The sequence below is a fragment of the Diadema antillarum genome, unplaced genomic scaffold, assembly GCF_040938485.1.
Source record: "Diadema antillarum isolate AM-2024a unplaced genomic scaffold, OU_Dant_1.0 scf00000090, whole genome shotgun sequence".
NCBI lineage: Eukaryota > Metazoa > Echinodermata > Echinoidea > Diadematoida > Diadematidae > Diadema > Diadema antillarum.
In genome coordinates this window covers 861078-876225 of record NW_027270979.1, presented here as the reverse complement: position 1 = coordinate 876225, position 15148 = coordinate 861078, and the positions used below count along the sequence as shown (strand labels likewise).

At 36.2% G+C, this 15148-nt stretch overlaps 1 protein-coding gene across 1 annotated transcript in view; it reads left to right on the top strand.

Annotated features, from left to right (window-relative positions):
* LOC139718155 (uncharacterized) overlaps positions 1–15148 on the top strand; it is a 627192-nt gene that overhangs the window by 85042 nt on the left and 527002 nt on the right. The window contains exon 4 of the mRNA XM_071629640.1: positions 11795–11845. Within this exon, the coding sequence (XP_071485741.1) occupies positions 11795–11845 (51 nt within the window). The remainder of the gene's footprint in view (positions 1–11794; positions 11846–15148) is intronic.

Genomic DNA, 15148 nt, shown 5'->3' with positions numbered 1-15148 from the left:
GTCTGTTGTATTACAAAACATCCTACCATATAGAATTTTCGTGATAAAGCCTAAAATATAAGGAGATATCAGTGTTTTTCTCAATAAACCGTAACTGTAGACGGTTTAGTCTGGAAACATTTTTATCATAACTATTGTTCACATTTTGTGTATTTAACAACACTTAACATTGATTGTACGGATTCAAATTTTTACAGTGGTTGTTCCTATCATTAACTCACATTTTAGAACTATTTTAAAGCACTAATGCTGGGTTTTTGTTTCATCTGCAAATGCTAAATTATGCCTTTAAAACTCTGTTGTTGTTCAAACTGTAGGAGCAACAATGTCCACGTAACTGGATTTTTTTTTGTCAAGAAGTGACAGTATGGATGAGTCAATATACTTTGCTGAAATTTCTATTAAAAAAAGTACTAATGCCTCTCTGTTCCTCAAAACAACCAAAGAGACAAATATGTTAGTGAGACAACCAATGTTAAACAAGAGTAATTAATTTCAGAAAGTTTTCAAAGTCTCACAGGTATAAATGTATATTTAGTTTTGTTCCATTTTCTATCTACCTCACTTGTCTTCTTCTATCCCCTACCAATTTCCCAGAGTCAGTGGAGTCTAGATTCTTTCCTTCGAATGTCCTTTTTCTTTGTTTGTTTGTGTTTGTATTGACCAGAACTTCATTGTAAGCTGCACATGATATCAAACTGTATCATAGTAATAAGTATCATGCGTAGGCACCCTGTTAAAATAGCTGATGGCATATTCCTAGAGGATTAGACGAGGGGAAAATTTGCATTGCTGCGGCATCTTCGTGATCCATTCAGAGTCTGCGGGCATTGCTGCTCTCGAATGGCATTGATCTATCGGTTGTCTTCAAATAATAAAGGGGCATTAAAGCATCTAAGATGTATGAGAACGGTAAATGGCAGAGTGCTTTGCTTGGTACTCTTGACTGGTGGAAAAAGGGAAGAGCAGTGATAGATATCCATTTGTGAGTGACTTCCTTTGAAATCAAATTCTGCTGGCACTTGTTTTTGTTTTCCATGTTTCCCTTCTGTGGGCCGGAGTTCATTATGGAATGTGGTGTTTAAGCCCGACAGCTTAGACCAGTAGATCACAGTTGAAATGCTATTTGTCGCTACTGCCTTTTGTTTGTGTGCTTTCTTGTTTGTTTTGTTTTTTTTTACCAGTGTGAAAGCTTCGCTAATGTATACTACCATATAAGGCTGTAAAGATCATCCGGATGTTGTGATTCTCCATATTGGTGATTCTAAGCCATGTGGCATTAAAAAAAAAAGTCACCACAGTGAATTACTACAACATCAATTAGCACACAGAAAAGCCAATGGGCTTTCAGGATTTTTATACGTTGCCATTGATGGTAGCTTTTAACATGACGAATGTTAGTTGTTAATGTTTTGTGTTATGGGCCCTAGATTGGAATGGTCCTCGTGTATTCTTCAGATTTATATTTCATTGCAACTACACCACTGAGATTAATGAATCAAAATACAGCAGCACCTTCCGAGCTATCAAATCCCATCCTAATCAAACTTTGTTGCCGAATCTGAATCTCATTGTAGCTGCCACTTTCAAAGTAAGCAAACCATTGAGACCATGAAAAAATTAAAGGGATAATGTACCATCTGCAGATGAAACAAAAACCCAGCTGTAGTGCTTCAAAATAGTTCTAAAATGTGAGTTAAGGATAGAAACAACCATTGTAAAATTTGAATCAGTATAATTAATGTTAAGTACTGTTAAATATACAAAATGTGAACAATAGTTATAGTAAAAATTTTTCTAGACTAAACCGTGTACAGTTATGGTTTATTGAGAAATATGGTATTATCTCCTTAATCTTTAGGCTTTATTGCAAAATTTTTACGTGGTAGGATGTTTTGTGATACAACAGATCTACACATATGCATCACATGTGATATCTCGAACAGTTTTTTAATCACTGCTCCCAAAGTTAAACTGCACCTTTAAAGGGAAGATAAACCCCAAGAGCAATGTGGATTGAGTGAAAGCAGCAACATTAGTAGAACACATCAGTGAAAGTTTGAAGAAAATCGGACAATCGATGCAAAAGTTATGATTTTTTTAAGTTTTGGTGTTGGAACCGCTGGATGAGGAGACTACTAGAGGTTATGACGTAGGAGTGGACAACAATACCAAGAAAATATAAAGAAAATTCTACAAAAATCCATTTTTCATGAAATTTACAAATTCCATCAACTTGATATTGACATATGTTAAGGGTAGCAATTATTCCCCCTGCTTTCTGAAAGAGGTTGGTCCATTGCTCTTTCATAATTCTAGAAAAGTGAATTTTTGTTGAATTTCCTTTATATTTTCTTTGTATTGTTGTCCACTCATACGTCATATCCTCTAGTAGTCTCCTCATCCAGCGGTTCCAACACCAAAACTTTAAAAATTCATAACTTTTGCATCGATTGTCCGATTTTCCTCAAACTTTCACTGATGTGTTCTACTAATGTTGCTGCTTTCACTCAATCCACATTGCTCTTGGGGTTTATCTTCCCTTTAATAGCAATGATTGCTTTACAAAAACATCTTTTGGCGAGTTTCCCAGTATTGAAACAGCAATTAATGCTTCAAAACCTTTGACAGTATTGTGGAAGGGTTATTGTATACATGGAATGACCAGTGGCACTTTGCAATAATTTGTGTTTTGGCAGCCCCTTTGTTTTGTTTTGTTTTGTTTTTTTCGCTCCCTCATCCCTACTGTAGCCAGTTTCCAGCATCTATAAACTCTTGACAGTGCATAGATAGATGGCCATTACATCTTCCATGGGCTGAAGAAGAATTCTGTAATCATCATTGAAACTGCCACCATTTGTTACCATGGCAGCATCATCACCACCGACGATCACCGCCATCGCTCAACAGCCTGTTTGTAATTCTGCAGCATGCAAAACGTATGAGGGCAGTCATGAGTAAAGTAGTAGAGGCAATGTATTACTGATGATGTCTTCAGTGAGAAACGAGCTCTGGCTGCCATGGTAACGGCTATCCATTTCATTGAAAAAGAAAAAAAATGACACGGAGTAGGAAAAAAAACTGTAGCAATTCATACAGATCAGACCAAGATTTCCAAAGAGAAGTCTATTACATTTATAGATGTTAATCTATGGTTGCTTTATTCCATTAGAGTTCTAAGAGTCTGGTATGAAATTGCTCACAATCATGAGTGCATATATATGTATTTTGATAATATCAATATCATATGCACAATCTTTTTTTTTTTTTTTTTGGTAGCATTTTCATCCATTGACCTTTGTCACAAAGAATGGATATGAAGTGGCCATTGATTTTCTTAATGTCTAAAGTAAAATCTACTCTGAGTGGTTTCTGCACATATGAAAATGTAGAGAGTTGTAAGCAAATGCAGAATTCGTCCCAGCGTGTAGCCAATTTCTCTCAATCAGTGGGATTTCTTGACTACATAGTGAGGGGGAAAAAATCTTAGTGCCTTGAGAGTTGAGCTGAGATTAAAGGTACTGTTTACCATTGGGAGCAATGATTTTAAAAAAGTGTTCGAGATATCACATTTGATGCATATTTGTAGGTCAGTTGCGTAACAAAACATCCTAGCATATAAAAATTTTACCATAAAGCCTAAAATATAAGGAGATGTCAGTGTTTTTCTTATTAAACCATAACTGTAGAGGGTTTAGTCTAAAAACATTCTTATTATAACTTGTTTACATTTTGTAAATTCAACAATACTTAAGAGTGATTAAATATTGATTCAAATTTTTACATTGGTCATTTCTATTCCTAACTCACATTTTAGAACTATTTTGAAGCACTAAAGCTGTTTTTGTGTTTTATCTGCAAATGATAAATAATGCCTTTAAGTGGAAATCTGGAGTCAGCGCACTTGGCTACATGCAAGATTGGTCTTGGAAAGGTCTGAAGACTGGTTTTGAATTACGTATTATAATGGCAGGAGGAATCTCCTATTTAGTGAATGAGAAAAGAGAAGAAAATAGATACAGATATATATTTTTGTTCTCTTTTATGATGGGAAAGGGGAGGGCAGAGCTGAAATTGAGTACAAATCTTTAAAGATTAGCATTTGCAGAAAAATCAAATTACGAAAATTTAAAAGAAGAAAGGAATCTGGAAGTAATTTGAGTGGGATATTGTTTTAAAAGAACATAGTATCATTTGGAAAGATATTGAATAAGAGATGAAAAACAACAAAGAAAAAGAGAAAATGTGTGTATGTGTGTGTCTATGTGTGCAAGCATCAATGTATGCATGTATGTGTATCTGCAAAAAAGAAAAAGAAGGAAAGATTTGCTTGAACAAAGGAAATATGTTCTTACAGTAGCAGAAAAAAAGGGAGCATTTTCAGTATAACCAGCAAAAAATAAAAAGAAAAAAAATGTATCTAGAGCACAAGGCTAACAGTTACAGTATGTATCAAAGGTCAAAAAGGTAGAGGCACACCACTCTTTAGTATCAGCTAGAAACAGACTAGCACCCCCTTTTATCCAGAGTATTTGGCTTTGGCACCTCTTTAGTATCCAACCAATCGATGGGTCTGATGATTATAAGAGAGAAGAGAGGAAAATGTGCAAAAAAAAAAGAGAAAAGAAAAGAAAGAAAAAATGCTGAAAACGTGCTTTTGTCAAATTGATCAGATCTCACCGTAAGACCTTCTCGTCATCGGGAGATGGGGAAGGGCGGTCATTGTCCACACCTCTCTCGTCTCTGGCGATGCTGTAACGGCGCCCCTATTCAGACGCATCGGCGTATCCACAGGGGTGCCCGATACGAAAGGACACACAAAGACGGGAGAAAACAAAAGGAGAGAGACAGGCTGAGACAGAAAGGGAGAGAGCGAGAGAGAGAGAGAGAGAGAGAGAGAGAGAGATGGAGAGGGAAAGAAAAGAGAAATATATATCAGGATTTCCGGAGACTAAGGCGGTAGAGAGGGGATGAAATTATGTCGATAAAAAGATAAGTCATATATTTAGTCATAAAGTAATAAATCATGCGTAGTCCCAGACTACGAGACCTCTACCCCTTGTGCAGAAAGTGCCATCCCAGGTTTGATTCTACATCATTTTTCTATTTTCTTTGGCATCATCTAAAGTGTATTTGCATACAGAGTTTTGTATAGATAGTGATTTCTTGGTTAGTTTTTTTTTCTTCACATGGTTTGAAGAGATGCCACAAATGTATGTTTGTATGTATAAGAAGGAAGCAATACCATTAATTGTGTGATTAATTTTTTTTTTTTATTCAGTATGATTTGATCCATTCATTTTCATTTTCAGCAAAAATATTAATTTACAAAACATGCCAAAAAAAAAACCCCATTAAAAACCCCCCAAAACAATAACAACCAAAACCCACAAATTAGTGTTCAGCCAAAACTATATAATTCTTTCAAAACGTGATATTAGTTTCACATCAGTTGCTCGTCACATTCATCTTTGAATCTGTTAGAGCAGAAATTAGTAAAGTCTTTCTAATCAAAGCTGACAATGATGAAAAGCTACATCCTCCTTTTTTCCCCCACAGAGAATCAACAGGAAATCTAGAAAGTACTAGGGGCAGGTGAGGATGTGCAAAAATATATGAAGCGCGTTTAGGAACCCGTTAAGTAACAAGTTCTTTATAGTGAGTGTAAAAGCCCTCTGAGCAAGCAGTGTTGAGTAGAGGAGGAAAAATCACTGTCAACATGGATATGATTTATTCTCCTGGTAAAATGCTCCAGATTTCTGTGTTTGTATGACAGAGGTTTAGAAACAAGCCACTGAGGATTGTCAATATTAGTGCAAAGAAGCAAATACAAAATCCACAAAAAAACCATTCCCTCTCAGCTGATGGTCCAATTAGTGGTTCGTCATCTAGGATCCATATGGGTGTTGAGAGATCGAGTGAGTGTCAAAGTGATGCCGTGGAATAATGCTTATTGTTCTCCTTGTAACCGAACATCTAACCTTTGGTCATGGCTGAGTATAGGCCTACACTCTACGATTCTAGCCACACTACACAATAGGAACTTTGAATTCTTGGGGGGAGGGATTTGGGGGGTGGAATAAGAAAGCAAAAGAACAAAATAAAGTGATGCGTCTTGTCTTAGGTGCAGATTGCATTTGTGTCACAATATCACCCTCAATTAAGGAGTACGCTGGCATGTTTGTGGAACACTTGGAAAATGTTCAGCTGTATAAAAAAATGCCACGTACTTTGTTATCTGTAATCTTGTTACAATTAGTCCTTATTTTATGTGATTGTCCAATAATGGTGCAAAGGGTAGACGATAAAACAACAACAAAAGAATTGCAACTTTGCTGTCCTCAAGGGGATGCTATTTTTGAAAGGAATGTCTCGGGCGTTGATAAGAAAACAGTATTGTATTGCTCATTAATGCTGCGTCAGGCGTAATCAGCTGAAATTGATGAAGAAATCGGGAGGGCATTAAATGGAATATGATAGCTGGTAACTTTCATCCTTATTGCCCGATCAGACTGAAGAGCAGCGATGCAAGATGCAAGCACATCACAGAGCCCTTCGGTCAAGAGGGGACGGCTGGCATGCCGGAGGAGACGTGGTGCGAATATTCCACACGTGTGAACGTGCGTGCAGAGAAATTGAAAGTTGTTTTTTTTTTTCACATTTGTGGTATCTCGCGACATGTGATGTTTGGGAGTCGCACACATATCTTTGTTGGAGCCCAGCCAGAAAAGATGCTGTGAGGAAGGGCCTCTGTTGGATATGCCTTTGTGGATTTGATCTTTGTGGTGTTTTCAGTCAGCAACCAGTTGTTATGAATCTGTCAGGTGTCATGTGAAAGTCATGTTGCCTGTACAGTGTCTCCTCCAATGCCTAATGTGGCAACATTATGAACTAAGGATTATCAAACTGAAAACTTCACTACCAATAGACAACATCAATCACTTGCGCATTGATCTCCTTATTATATATGCTGAAATAACATTCCCTGTGTTATCTGCTTTATTTTAAGACAATGAAAAAAAATGAACTTTAGAATATACATCCTCTTGGCAAATCATGCAGCCTACTCATCGGCTGTGAGTGTTGCTGCCATGTAAGAATGATTTATGTATGCTGTGTTCTGGCATACCAATGTTGCCAATTTAAAAGCATTTACAAAGACATTATTTTATGGGTATATGCGTGACCTGGTTAAAATTCTATTCATAATGCATGACGCATGCTTCTTTCCAGTTCTTAATCATTGCCATTTTTGAAATTATGATATAAATTCTACCCGTTTGTTCCGCGATCATGCTGGCTGTGTAGGATTTTATGAAACAAGAGCTTTTAGAGCCTTTTGATCTTTTACTTCCCCATTTAAAGCTGTTCTGTTATTCTCAGTCTTGCCCCCCCCCTTTGAATATTTATCCCCTCCCACAAGTCGAGTTTTTACACACTCATTCACTCTGCACTCTTTAAAGGTACCATTGGGAGCAGTGATATTAAAAATATTTGAAATATCACATTTGATGCATACATGTATGTGTAGGTCAGCTATATCATAAAACATCCTACCATACAAACATTTTGCAATAAAGCTTTAAACACAAGGAGATATCACTATTGTTCTCAATAAACCATAACTGAAGATGGTTTACTCAAGAAACAATTTTATCATACGATTGTTCACATTTTGCATATTTAACAATATTTACATGGATTATACTGATTAACGTCTTTACATTGTTTGTTTCTATCCCTAACTCACATTTTAGAACTGTTTTAAGTACTGAAGCCGGGTTTTCTATTTAATCTGCAAATAATAAATAAACAATGCCTTTAACACCACCCAGCATCTCTGCACAAGTGGACCACTGGGCTTCATTAAAGCAGAAGTTGATCACTGTGGTCTCATCGCATCTGCAACCACTTCCTTTCCACTAAAAGGTGCCCCCTTCCCCATAGCATGCAAGTCTCGCTCTCTTTGTAGTGGCCGGAGCGAAAATTGATTGTGACTTGAGCACTCTGGTGTGTAGCTTGGAGGGAGCGGATCATGGATTGAAGATGGCGTTGGAAGTTCACGTCAGAAAAAATGCGATGAAATATCTCCCCCACCCCCCAGTTCTTCTCTATCTTCCTTGCTCTCTTGGATTTTTGTCTGTCTGATGAGAATATGAGCTCCCGCTCTCTAATTTTTTTCCTTCTGATGACAAAGGCTCTGTCCCTCCCAGCACATAATTGGGGCAATAGAAAATGTATCCGTCGCCATGTCGCTTTTTATATTCACATCACTTTTTTTTTTCCTCAGTGCCATGTTTGACATTTTTGTGTGTAAGTGCCACTTGCATTCGAAGTAGACTGGAGATGTATGTATTTCATGTTTTTTTGTTTTTCTGTTCTGGTGAGCTGTGCATGCATTCCCATTTGTTCTAATGGATTGGAATGTCAGAATGAGGAGGTAGTTATGCAACATATATGTACAAGTACCAAATTGCATAAAGTAGTTTATAGAGAATTTATAAGCATTGTTCTACTAAATCCAGTGCATATGTTCAGTAAACGGGTGTGTGACAGAAGTGATTACTACAAAAACCCAACATCTTTAACTACAAAAAGCAACTGAATTACAGGGTTTTGTCTCGGAAAGGTTGCTGTCCAAAAATATTACGTATGAGTAATTGTAAGTGATACTGGATCATACAGCAGAGAAGGTTTAATGTGGCATGCCCATAGATTGTGCCATTTCCTGGCACGTGGCTACAGCAGTGTTGAATTCATGCTTCAGTTTGATTTATATCAGTCAGCCTTGTAGTTCACCTGTATTGATGATTTACGTGAGTTTCAGAAGGGAGCTAGGCGTGCATGACACTGTTAGTCTTCGTAATTATACTTTGCCCTAATGGATTTTTTTATAGAATATCTATTTTAAGGGCATATTTTGACAGGTCTAGTAATGCATTTGTGTGATATATGTCACCATCTCTTACATTGTTGATGTGGTTTGAAAGGAATGATGCTATTATGCTATATTGTTAACATTGTTGTCATCATTATTAATATCATTTTTCATTATCATTGTCATGGTTACTATCATCATCATTACTATCTACATCTTCAAAATTGTTATCCTCAGAAGCTAATGCAAAAGTGGAATTTCCTGAGAATTAAACCTTTAACACAAGAAAGTGTGAGATACAGCAATTACAGAATCAATGTGATGCTCTGTGCAGACCAGAGAGGCGTTATGGAAGGGGAAGAAACCAGAATCTCTCCTTTGTACCCATGCTCCGTGCCGCGGAGAAATTATTCCATCTAATGCAGGTGTTAATCAATTGCTTTGACAACAGAGTACTTCTTTTCCAGTATGCATCATTCCCTAAATCACCACGAACCTGAAGAGCAGCTGGCGCGGTAGTTTGCTGTCCCTTTCAACATTTTCGGCAGCAGTAATCTAGTGTGCAAAGAACAGGACAAACAAAGATTGTACTTGTTTGATTGTAGAATGCTACTAAACATGCAAAAATATTCTTTCGCCAGTTACTTAAACTGAAAGGTTTGCTATTCAAGTGCTAAACCTGTGGGAGGAAAAAAAAATGCACAAATGTGTACCAGATGGCTAAATGTTAACTTCTTTTTTTTTCTGAGATGCTGGTATTCCTTTCTTCAGTCCTGGGACATTAATGAGAAGGGGATTGAAAAAACCCCAGAACCAAACAAACAAACAAGCATGACAGATTTGTTCAAATTCGTTGTTAATCAGTTGCAATAGTGACAGATTTGTTCTGGAACAATATTACCACCAAGTTCCATACAGGATTTCAACATTTTCTCTGAAATAAGCTTGAAAAGTGATAAACTTAAAAAAAAAACTTCTTTAGTCACTGTATCAAAACTCTATTGAAGAGTGGCTGCGAGCATGGGAATGTCAAAACCAGTGGAATGTTTAGCATTAGATTGTCATGCTATGAAACCTGCACAAAAATTTGCACAAAATTCGAAGAGATGCTTCTCCTTCTGTGACACCTCCCTGATGCTATCAGAGTGCAGTGATTAGAGGTTAGCTTTGGACATGTGACCAAGTAGCCATGATATATGATTCATTAACCCATTTGAGGATGGACTGATTTTGCTATAACACGCATTTCCCAAAGACGCCTGCCCGAGTATGCTTGGGACTCGTCCTCAACGGGCTAAATGCTGAGGCAGGTTTACAAAACCTTCAGGGGGATGTTTTCGTCTTCGAAGCCTCAATAAAAGAGTGTCAATGTGAACATGGTGTTACCTTTACATTAAATGTAGTGACATGGTCGTGTGTTGTTGCCGAGTGCCAGTTGGTCACCACAACATAAAAATGTACAGGCTCTCTTTCCTTACGTAGAATGTGCTAGCATCCTTAAAGGACAAGTTCACCTTCATAAACATAAGGATTGAGAAAATGCAACAATATTAGTAGAACACATCAGTGAAAGTTTGAGGAAAATTGGACAATCGATGCAAAAGTTATGAATTTTTAAAATTTTTGTGTTGGAACCGCTGGATGAGGAGACTACTACAGCTTGTGAGTCATATGCGTACAACAGTATAAAGAAAATGTAAAAGAAAATTCAACATATTTTCACTTTTTTCGCATAATAAAAGAGCACTTGACTTGCCTCTTTCTAAAGGCAGGGGGAATAATATTACCCATAACATTTGTCAGTAACGAGTCAGGGGAATGTGTACTTTTTTCAAAAGATGGAATTTTGTGAAATTCTCTTTATATTTTCCTTATATTGTTGTACGCATGTGACATCTAAGTTATTCATACACTGCAGTAGTCTTCTCATCCAGCGGGTACTGCACAAAAATTTCAAAAATTCATAACTTTTGAACGGATTGTCTGATTTTCCTCAAACTTTCAATGATGTGTTCTACTAATATTGCTACATTCTCTCAATCCTTATCTTTATGAAGGTGAACTTGTCCTTTAAATACAGACAAAGGAGGGAAAAAAAGAGAAAAATGTGTCAATGAACCAGTTCAGGCGACTTTTATGCAATTTACAGAGTGTGCATTCCAGCCCTCCTCCTTCCTTCCACATGACATGACCATCACCACGACTACCATGCACCACCTCCACTCTTTTCTGTCATGGCCGCCATTTTTTTCCCCTCCTTCATAAGGAGGGGATCTGCCCCTCAGAACACGTTTGTTGGAGGGGAGGAAGAATGCGTTAAGTGTCACATCTTATAAGTATACAATGGGGGGGGGAGAGGAGAAAATACTGTGATGAAAAAGAATTATTCCTCAAATTCAGCCATCATAGCTTGTGTAGTTTTTCATTTTCTTCTTCTATCTATCCCCATGATATGTTTAAAATAAATGGAAAGAAATAATTAGAAAGTACATCATTAGACAAAAACCAATGCACAATGTAGAATATCTGATGATAAGGGAGATTACTTACAAATAATATGATGTATTTATTTTATTCCACTCTTGATTTTCTTTGTGTGTGGATTTTTTAAAAAAATTTTTAGCCTGCCTTTTTAATTGCAATCTTTTATATTTCATTTATTGTATATTACAATATTGATAAATATGTACTAATTTTCTGACAAAATTTATCTTACATGTTTCTGTTGGAGATGGAAAAATGAATGAATGAATATATAAATGAATGAATGAGTGAATACACAGTGTAGTTGTCATCATGCCAACAGTGTATAATCAATGATTTGACAACCCCCTAATATCTGTTGGTAAAAGAAAGATCATTTGCAGGTATTAAATGTATATTCCATTCTTTTTTTCCACTTCTTGTCCCACACAGAACTCTCATCTTGGCCACAATAAAAACAAAGAGGTGGAGAAAATATTTGAGGTGAGTACAAAAACAAACAAACAAACAAACAAACAAACAAACACATGCAAACAAACACTAAAGTGGAAGTGATTGTTGATTGGTTATTGTAGATTGTGCAGTGTTGCACTGTGCATTGCCCAAGCAATGAATAAATATCATAAACCACTTAAATACAGTAGGTGTTTGAAAAGATTGTAATTGAATTAAATGTGGCTCCTTTTTTGCTTTGTTTTCTGCTGTCTGGTTGTGTTGGCTCATAGAACAATTACAATGTCAAGGTGGGTCTGAGCGTAATCACAAACATGTGTTCCCAATGCCCCCAGAGAAAACCCAGACAATGTCGACTTTAGGTTTGGATGCCGACTGGTCGCAGAGCCAAAACTCGTCGATGTTTCTCAAATTATTTCTAAGCAAGAACAAGAGAAATGGAGAACAAGAACATGAAAGAGAGGAAGATGAAAAAAAAAAGGAAAAAAAAAGGGGGGGGGTTAAAAGTTAGAGACCGGGGTTTTTGCCAAGTCACATTTTGGCATTGTACGTGTCTGTCATGGAAATGCAAGTCTCGTGAGCAGGTTGAGACAATAAGTAGAATCTACCAAGTCTGCCCCTTGGTGTGTCTGCATGTATATGATTATATATATAGTTTACTGTTGTGAATATATATGTATATGTATATGTTATATATATATATATATATATATATATATATATATATATATATATATATATATATATACACACACACATCAACATATTATGCTTACTGATATACCAAATGTATGTGACTGTAGCAAATGCCCAGGTCTGTTTAGTTTTCCACATCTGTCATGCCATATATTGTTTTATGTTGATAGATAGCAGCATGTGCTTGAGACACAAAATCTTTTGAAGAGCAGAGCACTTAATATTCACTTCGTATCACTCCCTGAGCAGTCATCATGTCTTTGCCTCCTTTGCCAAGCGAAAACGGGAGACGGTTTGCCTTTTTTATTTGTTTATTTATTCATTTATTTATATGTTGTTGTTGTTTTTTAGAAAGGAAAGATGTATCACTGAATTTGAACAATGTGGGCCAGTAATGTTGTTATTTACTGGCTTACTATTCAATCCAGTTTTGAGTGTTTAGTCCATCAGGACACTCATTTTGTAACATATATGTCATAAATGAAGGATGTGTGTTTGTATACTATGTTTGTATGACAGCTGGTGACATACGGGAGACAGGTGTATAGGATGGCATATATATGAGGATATCAAAGACATTTTTTTTTAAACTATTTCTGAGTACTACACATGGGGGAGAAAAAAAGTTGTGTAGAAGACTAAAATGAAAATTTTAGTGAAAATAAAAGAAGTAAAGATTGCCAAACAGACCGAAGAAGGGTGCCAGTTTTATTTATTCGCAGTTGGCGGTTGACTGATGAGCATGAAGGATTTCATCTGCAGAGATAAAGTAAATGAATCCCCCGGCGCTGGGCCAGCTGTCCACAATCGCATTATTGCCAACAGGCTTTTTAGCAATCGCCACGGCAACGGCATAGAAACCAGGGGGCCCTGCAGGCATCGGAGAGTAATTAAGTCATGTTGCTTTTTTTGTTGTTGATGTTGTTGATTCCTCACTTTCCCCCTACTAACGGGTCTCTTCACTGCATTTACACACACGTTAAGGGATTATGTCTGCATTAGGAAGGAAAGGGGGGAGGGGCGGAGAAGGTTTCAGCCGTGTTTGGATTAGAGGGGGATGTATTTATCGTGATGATCTTCACAGATAACAAGGGCTATATTTCAGTCGCTTTTTCGGAATGTACCCTTATGGTATTCCCTGGCCAGATTTAACCTGCCATGCCCTCCCCTCTCAGACCTCCCCCCTTTCCTATGTACCTGAAAGTGTGTTGACATATGGCCAAAATGATTAACATTGGGAAGTCAGTTTTGTATTAGTGGTATTGGTGAATATTTATGTAAAGACTACTGTAATATAACATATTGTTGAATGAGAGAATTATCAATTCTGAAAGCTCCGAGGTAGAGTCTAATTTGCTTTGCTAAAACCGCAAATGTCAACCCGATGTAATGCAAGATATGACAGCATGCATTGAATGAAATCAGGGAAAAATAGGCAAGATCAACATGAAACCTGGAGCAACATTGCAAAAATAAAGTTTTTCAATGTGATATGACCATTTTCCTGTCAGTATTTCTATATATAGTTCATGTGAAATATGTGTCACTTTGGCCAAATACATAGACATTTCTCCAGGTTTTTACCCCATTTATCTATTTTATTAAGTAATTTCATACAGCAGAAAGTTTTTCATTATTTGATAATTTGTTTTAGCTTTCTTTATTTTTTTTTCATATACAAAGTGATATCAGTGATGCATTATGTATTTTTTTCCACATGTTTATTATTTTGTATACTGGAAATCTGAGCCAACATATTCTTACTCTTCTTACACTGCAGTTCATGGTGAGGTGTGTATTTGATAGGATCATTTGCTTTACAAAAAAAAAAAATTGTTATTCTCATTTCATTGTAGTTTGGATATGAAAATATACTTTCATTATCTGCATTGCAAAATGATGACAGTAATAATAATAATAATGATAATAATAATAATTATTATAATTATAATAACAACAATAATAATGATGATAAAATAATAATAATAGTAATGATAATAATGATAATGATGATAGTAATAATAATAATTTTGATTATCATTAGTTATCATTAGTGTTATTATTATTATTATTACTGTTATTAATTCTCTTTGCCAGAAAAAATAACAAATAAAATGCATGTCTTCACATAGTACTTACTTCCAGTAAGATTCTTGTAGGGTGCAGACCTTGAAGGGAATGAATTGTATTTCATGACAGAAGATAGCTAAAGTAACAACCCCCACACCCCCCCCCCCCCCCCAAAAAAAAAAAAAAAATGAATAAATAAAAAATAAAGCAAAATATTTTTGTTGCATGGAAATTTTGCAATCAGTACATATAGTGTAGACAAGAACTTTCACTTGCATCCTAATTTTGTGAATCTTGGCTCTTGCGAAATTCGAACATTTCTGGTTTTACACTATATTTATATACAGCTTTTACGCATTTTAGTTTTTCCTGTGTTTTAATCAAACTTTCTTTCTTGACATATGCCTCACTACAATTAGAGAAATCAAAGGGGTCAGGAGGGGATGGGTGAGAAAGGATATTGGGAAGGAAAGGTACAACTTATATGAGGGGAAATCCCAAAAATTTATGATTATTTTATTTTTTTCTTGGGGGATTGAGTTTTCAAAAATTTTTGTATTTATGCAG